This window comes from Mustela erminea, chromosome 4 (assembly GCF_009829155.1).
Source record: "Mustela erminea isolate mMusErm1 chromosome 4, mMusErm1.Pri, whole genome shotgun sequence".
Taxonomy (NCBI): Eukaryota; Metazoa; Chordata; class Mammalia; order Carnivora; family Mustelidae; genus Mustela; species Mustela erminea.
The window spans coordinates 147606667-147627563 of NC_045617.1; the positions used below are offsets into that span (position 1 = coordinate 147606667).

At 44.8% G+C, this 20897-nt stretch overlaps 1 protein-coding gene across 1 annotated transcript in view; it reads right to left on the reverse strand.

Annotated features, from left to right (window-relative positions):
- Window positions 1-20897, reverse strand: part of CARMIL1 (capping protein regulator and myosin 1 linker 1) — a 300014-nt gene that overhangs the window by 145036 nt on the left and 134081 nt on the right. The window contains exons 6-10 of the mRNA XM_032341268.1: window positions 20089-20186; window positions 19677-19747; window positions 19383-19456; window positions 5656-5731; window positions 205-293 (exon numbers count right to left, since the gene is read on the reverse strand). Coding sequence (XP_032197159.1) covers window positions 205-293; window positions 5656-5731; window positions 19383-19456; window positions 19677-19747; window positions 20089-20186 — 408 coding nt within the window. The remainder of the gene's footprint in view (window positions 1-204; window positions 294-5655; window positions 5732-19382; window positions 19457-19676; window positions 19748-20088; window positions 20187-20897) is intronic.

Here is a 20897-nt window from a genome sequence, read left to right on the forward strand (position 1 = left end):
CACAGAGGATGTTGTAAGACCCTCGACCTCTGTGCTGATGGGGAGCACAGGGATCCTTTACTTATTTTTTTAATAAGAGAAAACGTGACACTTCATATGTGAGTGGCTCAACCGTTTTTTCTTTTTTTAAACTATATATTAATTTTAGAGAAAATGACAGAACATTTTTAAGTTACCTGTTTATATATTCGGGATAGTACTCACGTTCTGAGCCCAGCGTTTTCCAACACCAGTTCCTCCAGCCGACTGGACCTGCTCACCACTCTCAAGATCTGTTCGCAGACATCGGCAGACTGTGAGGGAAGACACTGTGTGAGCACTCCGAGCCCGAGGCAACCTCACTTTCCTGTCACAAACCCACGCAGGTGCGAAGCTTTAATTAAAGAAGCCACGTAACGTGCAGTCATTCCTTTGTCAACACCTGATGCGGCATCCATGACTACACACCGTCACAATGGAGGACCCGGGATATAAGGACACCGAGAACAGAGAGTCCCTGCCTTTAAGACTACACCAGCCAGGGGCGCCTGGGTGGCTCAATGGGTTAAAGCCTCTGCCTTCGGCTCGGGTCATGATCCCAGGGTCCTGAGATCGAGCCCCACATTGGGCTCTCTGCTCTGCAGGGAGCCTGCTTTCTCCTCTCTCTCTGCCTGTTTGTGATCTCTGTCTGTGAAATAAATAAATAAAATCTTTAAAAAAAAAGAGTACACCAGCCAGCAGGGCCATCAGACCAGAAAACAGACGATTCTGATGGAATCATTAAAGGCCATGTTAGTAGTGCTGTGGGCACTCAGAGGCATATGCGCCCTATCTTGGGAAAACCAAAAGGAATTCCCAAAGAAAGCACCCTCCAGCCAGAGAATGAAAGAATTAATGTTGGTAATGATGAAGGCTCATCAGGGTCCTGGGATCGAGCCCCACATCAGGGTCCCTGCTCAGCAGGAAGCCTACTTTTCCCTCTCCCACTCCCCTGCTTGTGTTCTTCTCTTGCGGTGTCTGTCAAATGAATAAAGAAAATCTTTAAAAAAAAAAAGATGCTAGGTTCATGATGACAAGCCCTTTGCTGAGCTCTTATCTTGTGCTTGGCCCTGAGCTAAGCCCTTTGGGTATATGTCAGCATAAAACTGTGAAGCATTATTACTCCCTTTTTATAGATAAGAAAGTTAAGGTTCAGGGATGTCATATACTTTTTTTTTTTTTTAAGATTTTATTTATTTGACAGACAGAGATCACTAGTAGGAAGAGAGAGGAGGAAGCAGGCTCCCGCTGAGCAGAGAGCCCAATGTGGGGCTCGATACCAGGACCCTGAGATCATGACCTGAGCGGAAGGCAGAGGCTTTAACCCACTAAGCCACCCAGGCGCCCTGAGATGTCATATATTTTAAAATGGTGGCTGAATTATGATTGATAAACGTTAACTATTACGGTGGTCCTGCTAGCAGTTTCTAAAATAAAGGAGGAAACGACCCAATAAGAATTCAATAAGTGCTCTCTCATGTTCATAAACATTATGTTTTTTAAAATCAAGTAGTTGTAACATTGTATCTGTCAAAATATTTTAAGTGCTCAAGATATACTGTCATATGAAAATGCAGAATTAAAATGAAATGTTTCAAATAAAGATCACAACAACTGAAATGGCTGTTGTATGTTGCACAACTCTTGAGGATGCTAGGAAAAATGCAGAGTTGTATCCTGGTGGCGGAATTGTAAACGTTCTTTTTTAATTTTACATATTAATATTTTTTAATTTGTTCTATGTTTCTGCCTTATTCCAAACCTGACTTAAGGTGGCTCCTGATTTTAAAATCACTTCTACATTTAAAAGTGATTTTAGGGACGCCTGGGTGGCTCAGTCAGTTAAGCGTCTGCCTTCGGCTCAGGTCATGATCTCCAGGTCCTGGGATCAAGCCCCGCATCAGGCTCCCTGATCACTGGACAGTCTGCTTCTCTCTCTCTCCCTCTGTGTTCATGCCCTCTCTTGCTCTCACTCTCTCTCAAATAAACGAAAGAAAAAAATCTTTAAAAATAAAAATAAATAAAATCTCATCACAATGTAGGGTCTATTTAAATCCTTTATGACACAGCAGGAAGGGAGGGAGAGAGGAAGGAAGAGAGAAAGAGAGAGAAAGGAAGGAAGAAAGGGGAAAGAGAGAGAAATTGATAAAGAGAAAAAGCAAGCAAGCAAGAAACAAGAAAGAGAGAAGGAAAGGCAGAAAGGAGGAAAGAAAAAGAGGAAGGAAGAAGGAGGGAACAAAGGAAGGAGAAAGAAAGAATAAAGAAGGAAAAAGAAAGGAAAAGAAAGAAGTAAAAGCAGAAGGGGAGAAGAAAGGGAAAGAGAAGGGAAGGAACCGAAGGGAAGCAGGAGGGAAATTCCGAGGACCACAGCATACTATAATCAAAGCAGTTTCTTTTCTTAAAGTACCAACAAAAAATTACAATTCTTTGATTTATCCGATCACATATGTCCAGCTGGATTAGGCATCATTGGGACCGTCTGAAATGTAACAAAAATTCGCTAGTGAACATCCTTTAGAAAACACACGAGTCCCACAGCACGTAAGACACCTGGGATTCTTATGTGCTGTCCAATTCCATTCAGTCTAGATGTAGCTTTCACAGGGTCCCGGAGTTTCTGATGTGTCCCACAGACTGATGAAGGAAGAGGAAAATTAATTCCAATTGACCCGATGCCTGCCATTTATATTGTGCTGATGGTGCTCATTTTCAAAATGGTGACCCCCTTATCAGTGTGATTCTTTGTCTTACAATACACAACCAGGGGAACTGATCCTACTCTGTGTTGGCATGATAAAAAGTCACTGCTTAGACAGTATTTTTGCAGGGATTATCCTCATTTCCAAAAACAATCCATGCTATATCATTATCTTTCCAGGGCTACCTTACAGAGCTTCCAGAAAAGCAATTTCCCAAAGCAGGGCTTTCATTTCCCTATTAGGTATCATTACTGTAATAAAAATTTATTACAGAAAATGTCTAAAAAGTATGTCCAGCTTTTCTTTAAAATGCTGGTAGGGGAAAAGCATAACAAGTCATTCATGTCTATGTTAATTTTGCTACTTTTTATTAAGTGCCCAAGCACATGCAAAGAATTGTTTTCTACACTGAAGAGTATTATAATGATGAAATTTTTCAAGAGGTATACACCTCCCCCCAAACCTAGACAGCAAACAACATACGACCACTAGAGTAGTGTTCCCCAGCCACCTGTGCTGCACTACGGTCACTGATTTAGGGGGAAAATTCTTAGTAAGTTCATACAGTGGCTCTCCAAGAGCTTGCCTTTAGTTAAAAAATCAGAAGTATACTCTAAAAATGAGGGAAATCGCTATCAACAACAATCGGACTAATGCAAAATAAAGGCATACAGAATTTTATAACTAAAAGGAACCAAGGCAACTGGCCCAACGAGGCCATTTGAAAAAATGCAGAAAGACCCCACACGGGTTGCTAACTTGCTTAAGTTACAAAGTCAAGACTTAAGCAAGATCCCCATCCACTGTGATGTTAATGAGTCAAGAATGTAAGACAGAAACTTACTCTTCATCACAACTTTGGTATCTTAAAAAAAAAAAAAAAAAAAAAAAAAAAAGATCCTTCTACCCTTCTATTTAAATTAAGGAAAGTGACTATTAATGGACATCCTAAGATCAGCATAAAGCCCCTACGACCCATTTTTCTTGTGGCAGCTTAGCACAGGAGGATTTTACCGAGCTAGGAGCAATCTTAACAACCCAGAGAATCCCTGTACTCAAGAGGAAGTCACTCCTTTGTGTCCTGCACTCCACCCCACGTTTTCAAAAGTCCAAAGAAGGCGTACTACTGTCTTTCGCACCCATAAACTGAGTATCAGAAAAGGTTCCGAGGTTGCATCTTGCCGTCACCTTCAAAGGGGCGAGTATCAGCTCTTTTTAATGTTGGGTGAAAAAACACGAAAAACTGCTACTGTTTTTGAAGACTGAAGAGCAATATCCCAAAGACCATTCTTCATTTTAAAATACCAAATATTAAAAATATACAAATCAGTGTTTTGGAGCTTAAATTGCAGTTATTGGAAGAGCGGTAAGGGCAGCTCTCAAATAGTGCCACGACGCTTCCTTTCATCCCAGGACGTCGAGGGAAAGCCTCTGAGCGCCCCCATGCCTTGTGTTCTGGACTGAGGCTTCTGCTGTTGGATCTCCCTCCCACCACTGCGTCCGCCTGTTCCCTGGGAGTCTACCTGGCCCCCAGCCGTGCCTCACTCCATCCTCACTGAGCACAGACCCTCCCCCCGTGGGGCGGATACAGTTTCCATAACTCGCACCCCCACACTTGCTCATTTCTCAGCCTCTCCGCTAGTCTGTGATGCTGTAAGAGTAACAGTGAACAGGAAATGCCTACAAGATGTCAGGTACTCTGTTAGCATTTCTACACACATGATTTATTCACCCCCAATACCCTGCAAATTAGCTCTATTGCTGTGTCCATTCATTCATTCAACAAACTAATCTGACACCCATTTATTAGACCAATTTTTATGGACTAGCTATTATAAGCCAACATATTCTGATAAGCATTGGACAGAGATGAGTGAAACACGAGCTCCAACGGACTCTCGGTAATGGGAATCTGAGGTCCTGGGATGTCAGGTAACTTACGAAGGTCCTACAGCCTTGTCACAGGAGCCGGAGTCTGAGACCCAGATTTCTGTTTCCAAGCCCGCACTCTTTCCTACACCACACCGGCTCTTAGCGAGCCCCAAATGAGCTCAGCCCGTGCCTATACTGATACTACTTTAAACCACTCACGCCCCAGGCAAATTCAGAGGCCCAGCAGCCTGTCCACTAGCAAACCTCAGCCCTCCATTTTCTACAGATCCCGGTCTCCATCAAAATCCTACCTCTCCACTATGAAAATCGTTAACCCTCCAGTTCCCATGACCTCTGAAAGTCAGAGGCTTGAACAAAGAGTCCCCAAGCAAACAACCTCTAGATTACATCCTGCCCTAAAATGAAATAGGATGAAGTTAACTTAGGGAAAAGGTTCTGCCCATACAGCTGCTTTGGGCTTGCAAAAAAAATCCCAACAGAGCATCTCACTTCCACTAGTAAAACAGACAGAAAATTTGGCTCCCCCATACCTTACGAAAACTAACGTCTCACTTCTGATTTCCTTTTGCTTACATACAAACGTGCCCTAAAACTCCTCTAGAAAATTAATGTTAACTCTCATCACTCCAGCACACAAACTCTGCCTGATCCCGTTTACCCAAACTCTTAGGAAGGGAAGCTTGGCGGAGACGGAATGCAGGATAGAAACATCAAATCTGCTCCCTGCAGCTGTGCAAACTCAAGTTTAAGAGTTTTACCCAACAGAATGAGCGTGTACTGAAGGCTCCGGGAACTGGGTCTCTCGGTTCATTATCTAAAATTGCCGGAGGCAGCTGAAAACAGGAGGAAGTACTTCTCCGAGGCATCTCACATTACCAACTTGGTGAAATGGTATGCAGATCATTTACAGGAAAATACCTCCTCGAGAAAAAAGCATGTATGCAGCTCGCCAGATCAGTAGAAAAACAAATGTCTTTATGATAATTATCGGGCTTTGGAAACTCAGCAGAAGTAAGCAACATCTGCAACATCTTCACTTACTTACCAGTTTCAGATCCTTGGAAGATAGCTTCGTGAACCACTGATTGTATTCCAGAGCAGCAACGATGGGTATCAGGTCCCTAGAAGCAGAAATAACAACATCCATTGGAGGCCCTCGTACTGGAGCCTTACTGACACGTCATGTTCAACCCCCGGCACCCAAGTTCACTTGTTAGCTCCTGTTAGTACAAACATGACATCCCCCCGAAACTACTTCACCCACAGATCTCTGGGACAGATCTTCAGTCTGATGTAAGCAGAATTCCTAAAAGCCCCTCTAGGGCCCCTGATGTCTATATCCAAAGGACAAGAGGGGTAGCAGTGTTTCCTCAGAGAACTCCTTGCTCTAGGAAAGACTGTACTGCTCCTTCTACATGAATGAGTCAGATTTCTTTAACCAGCAGAAATGTCCTATACAGTTCACTCTCGAACAATACGGGTTTGAACTGCATGGCTTTTTTTTTTTTTTTTTAATAAAAATGTACAGTACTCTAAATGTATTTTCTCTTCCTTAGGATTTCCTTGATGACACTTCTTCCTCTAGCTTGCTTTATTACTGAGAATTACAGTACATAATACATATAATATACAAAATGTTTGTTATGCGTTCATGTTATCGGTAAGGCTTCTGGTCAACACGAGGCTATGAGTACTTACGTTGGGGGGGGTCAAAGGCTACACTTGGACTTGCGAGTATGAGGGCAGATCATTGTCCCACTGTCCCATTGTCCCACCACTATATTCTCCAGTTGAGGAGTTTATACTCCAAGCAAGGACACCGTCTGGCCTTGCAGATAGTAAGTGACCCTGAATGGACTCCCAGTGCTTAGCGAGCATCCTATAACCCTTTGGTACTTTCTTGCAGTTCCTTGTACTGCACACACACAGGAGCTAGCCCAGGTGTATTTTCATCTTATGCTTCACACACACCCTTCAGCTACGGACGCCGGCTACTTGCATCAGAGCCCTGTCTGCACTCCATTTTCCGGCCTGATCTCCCTGCGACATGCCCCCCACGCATGCTCCAGCCCAAAAGCAGACCGTTTACTATGCATCACAGATACCAAACGATGGCACAATCAGAGAATCCGAGTTTGCCTATGAGAATCCGAGCACCCCACGATCCGCACATCACTCTTCCTCTCCGCTCCGTGTCCCCTGGGTCACCCCAGCCAGCACCCCTGCTTGCATCTCTGTTTAGCATTGATTTTACTCTGCCTTGGATTATGGTTTGTACTGAACATCTATGTCTCCACCCCCATCCCAGGCTGTAAGCTCTTTGAAAACCCACTCTATTTCAGATTTCTGGCTTCGGTGAGATCACAATCAGTTTCACCCACACAGCATGACATGCAGCAAATACTCAAATTGTTACTGGAATAGAAAAGGAAGGCAGAAGGTCGAAAGAGACAGGAAATCCACATTGTTTCAGAGCTTCTGGGTACCAGGCCCCGTGGCGGGCACGTTACACAGCTTCATCAGACATGCTTTAAAAAGGAGAAAGGAGGGGTGCCTGGGTGGCTCAGTCGGTCAGGCATCTGCCTTCGGTTCAGGTCATGATCCCAGAGTTCTGGGATCAAGTCCCACATTGGGCTCTCTGCTCAGTGGCAAGTCTGCTTCTCCCTCTCCCTCTGCTGCTCCCCCAACTTGTGCTCTCTCTCTGTCAACTAAATACATAAAATCTTAAATAGATAGATAGATAGAGAGAGAGAAAGGAGTCCCCCAGACTAGGCGAGAAAAACAACACACACAAAGGAATTACCGGTCTCAGTCACGTTGTTCCATAGGCCACCTGTCCTATCGAATGGCCTCTTTATTAATTTTGCCTAAGTTTTAGATTTTAGATTTAGAACCATGAACAGCAACTCTTGCCACGGGGGTTTCACGCTCTTCCCTCCCTTCACTGTTCCCCCAGCCCCCTGACCAGGTGCAAGAGCAAACTCCTGTCGCTCTCCCTGGGAGCTGGTGACAGTCTGTGGCTTCTCTGGGGGCAGATGCCAGCTTCTCACATGCTCAGTTCAAGAGAGTTCCCCTGTGCTGCTCCTTTCAAGAACTGGGGCAAAGCATTCTCAGCTTCTCTCCTTCCGATGACTTAATGTCAAGTAGCGACTACACTTCAGAACCTCTTCATGATGTGTTCCAGTCTGTCACCTGACTTGGAGTACAGCTGGCTTTGGTCATAATGAAGTCATTTGCAAGAAGTGGAGAGCAAAGCATTAACAGACCCAGGCTTTGCACTGACATGGGGCATGGGACAGCAGCGTCTCTCCATACAAATAGCAAAAACCCTGAAAAGCCAGAGCCAGCTCCCCAGCTAAAGTAGAGAATCTAGAAAAAAATGGTCAACAGGGCAAGGAATGGCTTTAGTCGAAGAGTTTTTAGATGGGATGCCAAGAGCATGATCCATAAAAGGGAAAAATGGATAAATCCGATTTCACCAAAACCAAGCATCTTTGCTCTGCCCAAGATCTGTTAAGAGAAGGGAAGGACAAGCCCCAGGCTGGGCGTAAATGCTGACCAGTCACACTTCTGACAAAGGACTTGGTATCAGAATGCATAAAGAACTCTTGGAGGTCAGTAATAAAAAACAACCCAATTTTTAAAAAGAGGCAAAAGATCTAAACAAGATAGCTCATCAGAGAAGATGTATCAATGGGAAAGAAGTATACAAGAAGATGTTTGAGGGACCTGGGGGGCTCAGTCGGTTCAGCGTCTGCCTTTGGCTCAGGTCATGGTCCTGGGGTCCTGGGATTGAGCCCTGCGCCGGGCTCTCTGCTCAGCAGGGAGCCTGCTTCTCCCTCACCCCCTGTGCTCTCTCTCTCTCTCTCTCTCAAATAAATAAATCTTAAAAAAAAAAAAAAGATCTTAAAAAAAAAATGTTTGAAATTATTAGCCATTAGCAGTTTATAGCCAAAAGGAGATACCACTACAAACTTACTGAATTGCTAAAATTTAAAAACAAAACAAAACAAAACAAAAAAACAAAAAAACAAGGGCTGGCAAGGATGCCAAGCAACTGAAACCCTCATACACTGCTGACGGAAATGCAAACAGCACAGTCGGGGTAGAACACAGTCTGAAGGTGCCTACACTTAACACACACTTACCGTAAGACCTGGTGGTCTCGACCCTATGTACTCAACCAAGAGAAACGGAAACTTGTCCTTACACAAAACGTACACATCATGGTCTCTACTGGCTGTAGTGCATATCGTCAGCCCCTGGCAACCACATGGATGTCTTCCTCTGATGCAGTGGGACTCCCAGGGTGAGGATAGAAAAGGCAATAAAATGGCTTCTGCTCAGCTCCGTCCCTCGACATGCTCAGCCACAGCATCCAGCTGCCTCACCCTGAGAATGTCTAGCCACGTGGGAAGGCCATGGGGAAGGGAGTCAGCAGACAGCTAGCATCAGCCACCGGGTGTGTGGCTGAGGAAGCCTTTTGATGGCTCTGGACCTGGCCCCTGTCTGACTCTCACAGCTGAGAAGAGCCCCAAGGCAAAAACCTCCTGGCAGAGCCCCATCAAACCTGGAACTGTGACAGGTGAGTGAAAGTGACAGCTTGTGCTGTAGGCCCTTTAGGCTGGAGTGGTTTGCATCCAGCAGGAGATAAGCAGAACACTGGAAGGTCCAGAAACCAGGCTGGAAAGCTGCACTAGGAATGGGACTGTAGACAGGGTGCCCATAAAAAGCTCTGAAGCAGAGAAATGTTTCAGGAGTTGAATAATTTCAGCCAAGTAAGTAGACTGTATCAGAGCAAGGAAAGCTTCCATCCTCCAAAGCGAGGCTGGACCTGGGGCCAAGGCAAAAAGAAGTAATTCTTCCTAAACTCATTAAAGAGTTACCACCACCCCAATGGAAACATGCATGCTTTTATGACAAAACCCTACAGAACACAAGGACTGTTAGAATAATTACTACAACCAGGAGTGCAGGGGAAATCGCAAAGGAAAACGGACCCTTGCCAGTCTTCTTAGGAGAGGCCAGAGCCTATCTCTTGAGCTAACTGGTGGAGAGCGTGGCTGGCTTACCACTATGTGCATTCTGGTACACGACTGCATGTCCTTCTCTCCACTGACAGCTCAAGAATGGCCTTATAAGCATTGCTCAGAACAGTCACGAAACTGACCCAAACATCCAATCCGCCACAGAAAGGATAAACTGTGGTGCATTCCCACGTTGGAATACAAAACAGAAACCAAAGTAAACGAGCTACAGTGGCATGCAACAGCTGGTAAAACATGGGTTCTCAGGTCTGAAACCTCTCACGCCGGCTGGGCTGTGCCAAGAACGGGGAGCTTTGTGTCTAAGAAGTGAGCATCCAGAAAGCACTCCGGCAAACACTCAGAGAAAAGCCAAGGTCTGATCCCAGGGACATCCGGGATTCCTCGAATCTGTTCCTCTCGGACCGTCCAAGCCCCCAGGACAGCCACGACACAGAGGCCAAGGTTCCAGCAGTCTTGGTCTAAACATAACAATCACCAACCATGATCAAAACCAGTGCATCTCACCCCAACAGAAAAAAACTCAAGACTGCATGTCAGTAATTTGATTCCTGAGAGTTCCTTTTCCTGATGGCTTTCTTAGAACACAGTAGTAAGTGAGCAAAGAAGCAAACCAAAGATAAAAACCAATCTGGCATTCACGTGGGCCTCCCACGGCTGTGCCAACACCAGCTCCAGGCAAAGCGCTCCCTGCATTTCCCTGGTGGGGTCTGGGCTGATCAGAACCAGCCCTTTCTCGGGTTTTCACCAAGCACGGCTGGCATTATATTACATAATACAGAAAGGGTTCCAAACACCAACACTTGTCATCTTGACGGATTTTTGCAGGGTAACAGCTTTCTTTCTTTCTTTATTTTTATTTTTTTAAAAGATTTTATTTATTTATTTGACAGACAGTGATCACAGGTAGGCAGAGAGGCAGGCAGAGAGAGAGGAACGGAAGCAGGCTCCCCGTCCCCATGCAGGGCTTGATCCCAGGATCCTGGAATCATGACTTGAGCCAAAGGCAGAGGCTTTAACCCACTGAGCCACCCAGGCGCCCCGGGTAACAGCTTTCTACCATCAGTCTGTGGCCCTGTGTATCCCACTGTGTCTTGCTTTGATCTCCTAAGAGACTCTTAACTATCACTTGACTTTTGATCTTAAGAGTCAAGTCATTCTTGAAGAGCTACAGTTCAGGGAACCTTCTCCTGAGTCCTGGCAACATAGTATTTTTCTTGCCATTTCCATAGGCTACTTCTACCATTTCCTTAAAATGGCAGCAAAACCGCTCTGAGACTCCAAACCCTGAGAAGATCCAGTGTTAATACCCTTCAGAGCCCCAGGGCAAAATCTTTTCTGATACTGGGTCAAAGGAGAGGACTCGTTTAATATTCCCTAACCTTATTCCTGATATAAATGTATTATACACAGAGTTGTTCTTCTGGTTGTGGTTGTTAATTTAGCCACAGGTTGGGGTTTGTCATACAAGCTGAGATCCTTATCTCTCATTTCAGTTGGCAATGGTGAGTGATCTAAACCTTCCCTTAAAACTCAAAAGAACCAAGTTTTCCACTTGTACCTTTCCAGAAGAAAATGTTGTCACAAAGCTGACAAGATAAAAGCAGCATCACAAAACAGATCATGAACTAGCCCCTGGAAATGAAAACTTTCTGTCATGTAGGGATTTTGCGTCTCTAACTCTTTTCCTTTTAATTAAGAAAATTGGCCACTTTATAACACTATTCATTTTAAAAGCAGGCAAGTCTTTTAGGATATAAAAGTAGCAAGGGGGGAGGGGCACCAGGGTGGCTCAGTTGGTTAAGCATCTGACTGCTGATTTTGGCTCGGGTTGTGATCTCAGGGTCCTGGGATCCAGCCCTGTGTCTGTGCTCAGCCGGGGGGTGGGGTAGGGGTCGGGGGGAGTTGTCTGCTTGAGATTCTCTCTCTCTCTGCCCCTCCCCCTACTCATACTCTCTCTCTCTTAAATAAGTTTTTTTTAAAAAAAATAGCAAGCATTTATTTAAAACATTTTTATGTACCAGCACACAATGTTTTAGATTTATTAATCCAGAGTCTTCACAATAACTCTAAGAGGGAGGGACCATGACTCACATTATTTCACAGATGTAAACCCGCAGGACATAGAGAAGTTCGAGAACTCCCTGATCCTATAGTGCTACTCTGGACAGAGCCAGGTCTCAGACCCACTGCCTGGGTTTCCAGCTCACCAACCCACCATCCTAACCATGCTGCTACCATCTCACAGGGCCTCCTGCCTCCCGCGTCCCCGAGAATCTTCAACCTCCTTCCTCTCCAGGGAATCCACGGCGGTACAGACATAGGATTTTAAGATCAAAGTCTCCAAACCTTTTCCATCACATTCAACCACTCACTTTGTTCGTATTTGGAAAGTCAATATGAAGATTATCCCAGAGTGATTTCTGAAATACTGACAGTGCTCTTGTTCAGGACATCAGACATAAACTGCTAATACTTGGGGGCTAATTTTCAAAAGTTAATTTGCAAAAACAAAGAGGTTGGCAAGTGACTGAGGGTCTAAGTCACTTGGCCAATTCCTTGCTAGTGTAGATTCTGGATAACCTGTTGAATTAGCAGTTGTCAAGCCTCATCCTTCTGATCTTCAGGACTTCTTGAGAATTTAATGTTTCCAGTTATTATTCTGGGGCCAAATTTCCCTCCATACTCACTTGTACCTGCCTGCCTCCTCCTCTCTGAAACTCCAAAAACAATGGGATGTTTAAAAGAGACAGTGTGAGGGGCGCCTGGGTGGCTCAGTGGGTTAAGCCTCTGCCTTCGGCTCAGGTCATGATCCCAGTGTCCTGGGATCGAACCCCGCATCGGGCTCTCTGCTCAGCAGGGAGCCTGCTTCCCCCTCTCTCTCTGCCTGCCTCTCTGCCTACTTGTGACCTCTCTCTCTCCGTCAAATAAATAAATAAAATCTTTAAAAAAAAAAAAAAAAAAGAGAGAGACAGTGTGAAATAGTCCACAAGGGCGGTAAAGAATAAAAACGATTGACAGATGTGAAGGATGTCTGGCAAGCCCCCCAATCCACATGTAGGAAAAGGGCACTCATCCCGTGAACGGCATGGTAATTTTCTGTCGTATATCCACACTCCACTGGAGTAAAGATTTCCCCCTAATAAATCTCACAAAATTTCAGAGGCTCAAAGGAGGGTTGTTTCTCGCTAGAATGAGGTCTTGCTACTCTGCACGCCTCCTGCGTGTACACGGAATGTGTGCTCTCGTGGGAAGGACGGTAAGACCCCGAACCGCAGGGTATCTTCCCGACATATTCACTTGAGAGTCTTTCCAGGGATAACTTAGATTTTTCTCCTTCATATCCAGTTTTAAAATGGAAGTTGGAGGGTTTTAAGAAGTTTCAAATGTCATAGAGTAGCTACTCCTTCCTGCTATTCTAATTAATATAGAGGTGTGTCCCGTCTACTATTAAATGGTTGGCTGGACCACTCAGTCGCCAACCGTGTAAGATACGTGACAATCTGAATACTTCACGGATGAGGATGTGACCAGAATCCTAAACGGATGATCGCTCGAGTTTTAGATCATTCACTCTTAATTGAAAAATATTTTGAGCACAAACCTCCCCCAAATCTGTGTTTATCTATAAATTATGTGTACGTGCCACTGTCCCAATACATGACATTTGGTATAAAACACACACACACACACACACACACACAAAATGGATATAAAATAAATAAAACAAGTTCTATTAAAGGTTCCGGTGGGGGGGCAGGGAGAGTCAGTCAATTAAGCCTCTGCCTTCAGCTCAGGTCATGTGATCCCAGGGTCCTGGGATCAAGAGTCCCACGTCAGGCTCCCAGCTCAGCAGCGAACCTGCTTCTCTCTCTCCACCTGCCCCTCCCCGTGCTTGTGCTCTTTCTCTTGTTCCTTCTCTCAAATAAATAAAATCTTGGAAAAAGAAAAAAAGAGAAAGAAAAAGAAAAAGAAGTTCTACTATTTTTTTTTTCATGTTCTCCAACATATCATCAACTTGTACATCAGAGTCCATCCAACCCTGACTGAAAACCGCTGTGGACATAACAGTTCAGACATTTTGGGACAGAAAACAGAAGCCCGTGCTATTCACACCTGAATTCACACTCCGAACTGCATTTATTCCCCTTCAAAATGAGAGTGGAAATAAAGAGACAGAGCCCAGATGAGGAAAGAATTATACCAGTGCCCTGGGGACAACCTTGACAAACATTAACCCACACTCAACACTCTTCTCCTGAAAGTGTCAGGCTCGAGAATGTCACTTTGATGAGGAAGAAATATGAAAACATGAGTCTGAAGGGAATGAGCTGCTGGCTGGGCTCTCAGAAGCCAAGTGTAAATTCAATGATGCGCATCTTTGCGTCTTCAGAGGACTGATGAGATTAGTTCCTCTTGAAAATCTCCTGGGCACAAGAAGAATCAATGTAGTTAAAGCTATATTTTCTCTTCAACTCGGGACCACCTCCTCTATACCCCGTCAGTCCCCACCACTCTGAACTACAGTCTAGTTACACTTTGAACATGTCAGCTCACGGGTCTTTGGGCAATCCCACGAGAAATGCACAACAAAGTCTTTTTCAAACGAGGCCTCTTTATGACCCACCAATGATAGCAAAACCAGAATACATTTTGAGAATATACTTCAATAAAATTTTAGAAGCTGGAAGTAACAAGTGAGTAGGCATTCTCACAAGTATTACCTAAGTGCTATTCTTCTCCAGGGAGGATTTGGATGGACCTAACAAACCCATGGTCGTCTTGACCCCTGAATGCTTCTCCAGCAACAACAGGGCATCTGGTCCTACACTCAGTTGCGATACAGCGTTTCAGTTAGTCATCGAGCACAGCATTCAAGTTGCTTATAAATTTCCCTTGAAGCTCCTAGGCAGGGCCCTAAAGACTTTATGATGGGGGCTGATGATACAGGAACAGGGATCAAGCCCCCCCCCAGGCTCCCTGCTCAGCGGGGAGTCTGCTTCTCCTTCTCCCTCTCCCCTACCACCCCGTCACTCATGTTTGCTCTCTGTCAAATAAATAAACGAAATCTTTAAAACAAAATCTTAAAATAAAACAAGATCTTTAAAAAAATAAAACAAAACCTTAAAAAATAAATATCCCCTTGACCTCCCAGGTTAATGATCTGCTCCCCCAGAGCAGCTCAATATCCCTTGGAAATCCTGAGCCACTGGTTTGACCCAAGAGCCTCACAGCAGGAATGGGACAGACACAGCCCAGCCTTCACGGAACTTCCCTTCCAGGATCACTAATGGTTTCGGGGACTCTTAACAAGGGATGTTTCTAACTGTGATGAGTAAATACAAGAGAGAATGGCATGAAAAGATAAAGCTTGGAATAACGGCCAACTGGAAATTATGTTCACTTAGAAATACACGGGGCCAGCTGCCACTGGGGGAAAACCCATCAATGTGTAGGAGAAGCATGGCCCCTGTTTGCTCACAGGCTCCAGGTCAACATGTGGCCTGCCTAATCTCTCCTCTAGCACCTCCAATTTGCCTAATTCCTCTATTCTCTTCTCCCTGATTCACAGGCAAATGAGAAAGTCACAAACGTTCTTGTAAAACCTCTCAAATTCAGAAAATGACCCATATCACATGCAGACTGTACCACTGTGAATCCTTCCCAACTGCTGCCAGGCAAGTGCAGATATCTCCTTCTTGGGTAAGCAAGCTCAGGCTTCTAAACAGAAATGTTCATCCAATATACTTTGTTGCAACTTGATTGGGCAAAATACTATTAACAGGGGCCACCTAACAGGAAGGACAGTCATCTCTTTATATAAAAGCCAGTATCTATTTTAATAGTAAGAATCATGGGGACAGGGGCGCCTGGGTGGCTCAGTGGGTTAAGCCGCTGCCTTCGGCTCAGGTCATGATCTCAGGGTCCTGGGATCGAGTCCCGCATCGGGCTCTCTGCTCAGCGGGGAACCTGCTTCCTCCTCTCTCTCTGCCTGCCTCTCTGCCTACTTATAATCTCTCTCTGTCAAATAAATAAATAAAATCTTTAAAAAAAAAAAAAAAAGAATCGTGGGGACAAATTACATTCTCAAGAAAGAGGGGAGAAAGACAGTTCTGAAAAAAGCCAAAGTATTCAGACATGAGTAGGAAAGAGGACATCTAGAGCAGTGACGCCTGTTATTTAGCCCACTGCAAATAAATAAATAAACAAATAAATTTAAAAAAAGAAAAATTCTGAGAATGCCCTAATTTTTCATAATTAATATATATTTATATGCATTAATATAATTATAAAACAAAGATAAGAAATTTTAAAATGAGTCAACAATGAACATAAATAGTAGTTCATTATTTTTCTATTTCTTTTGTAGCTCATCTTGCATTTCTCTTTGGGTATATACAACCCCCATGAGAGGCCGCTGATGTGGACCAGGCGTCAGCTAACCACAGCCCACGGCATGTATTTTTGTAAATGAAGTTTTATTGGAACACAATCACACTCAGTCACGTACTGCCTGGAGCTGCTTCCGGTCTACTGCAGCAGCTGTGCATTTGCAACAGTGACCATCGGCCCCATAAAGCCTACAATATTTACTACCTGGTCCTTCACAGAAAAAGTGTCCCACCTTCTCATCTGAAGTCTCAGTAATGAGAAACAGCCATCCAGCCCTTAATCAGGTAAACAAAGTGGATGATTTACGAATGCGGTGTTTACTGGGAAACTGAAAATCCTCCAGGTAAGAAATGAGGAAAGATCTGCAGGAAGACTCTATATTTTGACAAGGCTTCTCACTTGCGGGTAGGATTGTGCACAGTTCTGCATATGTCAAGTAACTGTATTTATCAGTAGCGTCCCTAGATACAGTTTCCCCCGGGTGACAGATGAGTCACCAGATTAAGTACAGTGGGTAAGCTGGAAAATTCAGCCCTGCCGCTATGCAGAACCTATGAATGGTGTGAAAGTCATTAAGGGGGGAACAAAGAAAGCTGGAGAAACACCTCAAGCTGCCCCACACAGCGTGCTTACTCCAACTGTGGTCCACGGACCCCATGGAAACCCTGAGATGCCTTCGGGGGCTTCACAAGTTCAGAAGTATTTTCATAGTAACACGAAAAGAAATTGTCCCTCACACCATGGAGACGTCTACATGGCAGGTAGAGAAGGGACAGGAGGAAGCGGCTCGTGCCTCAGCAGTGCCAAGCCAGGATGTGGTTACTATATTCTCCGTCACCACACACCCGGCTGCTTTAACTACGTGCCAGTTTCATTTAAGAAAGCCCTTTCTGGGGGAGTAAAAGGTACTGATTTTATTAAATCTCGGCCCTTGACGACAAGCCTGTAGGACAAAACAGAAGTATGCCCAAAATGCTTCCTCTACGCACCAAAGGGGATCACTGTGTCAAGTGAGGTGTTCCCGGGATAGAGTCAGAAGCAGCACTAGCTCCCTTTTTTCATGAACACACACACACACACACACACACACACACACACAAAATGACATAACACAGTTATGGAGACTTGGGATTTGGCAGGTATTTTCTCTAAGGCGTGAAAAGTTAGCGGTCGCGTCAAGGAAATCACCTGACAGCACTTAGTCAATTTTATAGAATGGTGAAATTGTATCTTTAAAGAAAAAAATCTGAATTGGGGGAAACCTTTATCTGCCACGGTGAGCCTGACAGCCGTGCCACACTTGCAGACTTCGTGGATAAGCTCGGCGGTGCTGACAGAGGTTTTCTTTCCTCCCTATTGTACAACAAGAGAACATCCGGATGCCAGGCATAACTCCGCGAACCAGTATTTTCTAAATGACCAATGCAGGATGCTACGCAGTCATCTAAGGGTAAGACCCATCAAAGTACCAGAAGGACCAGATGCGTTTTAATGTCACGAAATCAAAAATGTTCACTGAATGGCTTCCGATTCCATCCTACCTCTGACCGTCAGAAAACCACCTCTTCCTGCGTTGTGGCAAACGACAGAAGACTAGCCCCAGCTAAGTGAAAAGGTGATTCAGAACACTCCCTTTGGTAACTACGTGTCTGCTTAAGTCGGCATTTTCTTTGTGTGTTTCACTCTGTGCCACGAACCACAGCAGAGCGCAGCGGTCTTCTAAGAGGTCAGGAGTTAAAGCTAGCAGCAGAGAGGTAAACAGATGCATTCTCGCCGCTGACTCATTTTTTGTCTTGGACAATAGTTATTTTTTGTAAAACTGGTACTGATGGCAACATGTAAAAGGCTTATGAGCATTTTTCAAGGAATTAATCAATGTTTTTAATTTTAGTTTTAACTTCTAGGATGATCAGTACCAAAAGATAGACCCACATGAACAGAAATTCAACTGTTTTCAAGAACAGTAAAGGGATCCCGGGGCCAAAACCACTGAGCTCTGATAAGGCAAGCCTACTCAGTCCTCTTATTCTACGTTCCACTTTCTGTTTTTATTGTAGAAAAGCTGGCAGAGCAAATATTTTCCCTTCTTCCTTCTCAGTTCACTTTTTCACGTGCTACCCAGGAAACAGTCAAGCCTGAACGGGAGCAGGACATTCCCTCGTCTGCAGGAAAGAGAGAGCAGCTCTGAGCAGGAAAGAAGCTGCCTGCTCCACGGAAAGGGAGCAGAGCCAAGCCTGAGGAGCAGGGGCGGTGGGCACCTGGCGTTGGCCTCAACTACAGACCAAGCGGACCTTGCCTCTCCGCCCTCCGTACACCCACCGCGCAGACACGAGCCCCATCTAGCTGGCATACGTGCTCTCTGCTCAGTTCAGCTGGCTTCAGCTCTTGGGGGTTCGCCCTGTTGGTGCTGGATTTCCCTGCCAGAGGTGGAGAAATACCCTGAAATGGCATTTTCCGGGGTAAGATGCTGGTGGTTAAGAAGGAACAACAATGAGGTCTGCAACCCCGACTGTCCGCCCAGCACAAAAGGGACAGCCGGATTCCCAGGATTCTCTCTCTCTCTCTCTCAAATCCAAACAGGGATGGAAGATTTCCCAGGCGGAGGCTCACTGGGGTAGGACTGATACCTGCCACTTAAAATTAGGAACAGGATATCCAGAGTGTAGGAGATGGGGAAACCCAGGATAAAGCACCAGCAAAGGCACTGGGTCACCACTCAGCCCTGTCAGGGAGAAAGCACTGGGACGGACTGAATGAAGCTGCTTCTCTGGGGCCTGGCCACTCGAACCCCAGCCCTAAGTATACGCAAGTCAAGATCTTCAAACCTACAGGTCCCTCAAATAACATGTAACAGGATTCACAGTTGTACTGTCGTTTTCACAAAGCAGATACCGGCGAAATGGATTTCCACCAATCTATGCACGTATGTACCCAAGCAATCCCCAATTCCTAAAGAAATTATAAACAAAAAGTCATCTCTTATGATTTCCGCATAAAACTTCCTCCTAGAAAAATGTTCTCAGGGCAATCAGGCAAAATAATACTGTATCATATATACAGGGCAGATGATGAAACGGGCTTCCGTGGTCTGGTACAAGAACTCAAGAATTATGTTTCTAACTACAAACTCTGGATTTGAGGTAAGCACATGCACATCAGCCCCAAATGCACACAGTTGAAACTATCTCTTGAAAGGCAGGATTCAGAGATGCTTAGAGTCTCCTGACTTCCCTTGTAGCAGGATTTTCTGGAGATCACGTATGTCCGTAAGCACCAGCAGAGAAATACAGCTTTGGGGGCACAATTATAGTTGTAAAAGACAAAAGTAGCTTACCTGTGGTCAAGATGACTGAAGTCTTGCAAATTCAATTCCCTGGTGTCTTGCGTCAGATAAATTGTATCCACATCCTATTTGAAATAGAATTCAATCATGTAAACAGTCCACAAAGAGGATCGGGAAGAGGGACACAACGAGAATTAGACAATGACACAGACAGATTTTCAAGGAACCTGAGGAAGATTTTAAGCAAAAAAATGAATTGGGGTGGGGGGCAGGGGAGAAGAAGTAAGCTGGTAAATACTGGCTTATTCTCCAGGCGTGTGTGTGTGTGCACATATAGACACTTACCCATTGTACTTCTTCTCTGTATGAAAATCCGAGCCAGTCGCAAACACAGGCATACATCTGAGAAAATCCACCTGAAACCCACAACAGAAATGTGATGGGTCTTCGGCTAAATGATTTCTCTGAAGTTAAGATATAAAAGTTTAAATATGGCCGCTGTTGACAATGCCGATTGTTCTTTCTGTTTGGGGAAACAGCAAAGACTCTCCCCTCCCCGTTGTATAGTAAGTACACAGCAGCACTCAATACCCCTTAAATATAGGACTTTCGTCCACCAATCCAAAGTCTGTGTGGTGCTAATTACACCTTCAAACCAACTGCACCTTTCCAGGAGGATACTAGGAATAGACGTAACTTCCTGGCAGGAGGACATCCACGCAGCCAGTTGTAATTTGGTTTTAAAATGCGTGCTCACCACAGGGGCCCTGCTCGGCCACGGTCTGGCTGTCCCACAGAGCCTGGAGACTGGCCAGTCGCTCAGATGGCTCCATGGAGACTTTTTTCATGATTCGCCTGTAAGACCAATGGTAACAATGAATTTCAAAAATCAAGGTTGTTTTTTTTTTTGCACTGCACCCAGAAATCTATTTGGTGACATGCCCTTCTTAAAAACAAAGATGAACACCACTTCCATTTTGGTGACGATAATTCCATTTTCTGAGCACTAAGAAGCAGGAGATCTGCAGGAACTTAACAATAAACTAGTGTCTTGAAATCCCTTTTGTAAGCTCAGGGTATTAGCCAGTGAGGTGCAGAGTCTATGTTATTTAGTTGTTTTGTAAGATTGGATTGTACCGGAATAGCTAGAAAATGATGTTCTGCTGAATGAGATATTAGATCAGGTATATGCTGAATATAAATCACTAACTTTAAAAAAAATTCAAATACAAATCTCCTCTGTCCGCAGCACGGCCTATGAATGGCCATCGAGAAAGAGTATGTTCCTTTCACCATCTCCTCCCCTCAGGGAGCCACACCCAGCCCCCGTGCTCAGCTTCCCAGCTAACAAAGTCCAGGGGTACACGCGCAGGACAGGGTAATGGTTAAAGGCACAGTCAACCACCCCCAAAGTTTCATTATTCACAGAATTAGCAAAATGGGAGGACCTACCCTAACAGCAAAAGAAAGAAATTAATAGCTGTGAAGTTATCAAAACCATCCCTGGTGCCTGGTGAAGTCTTGACAAACGTTAGCCGACGCTCTCCTACATGTTTCCCAGGAATC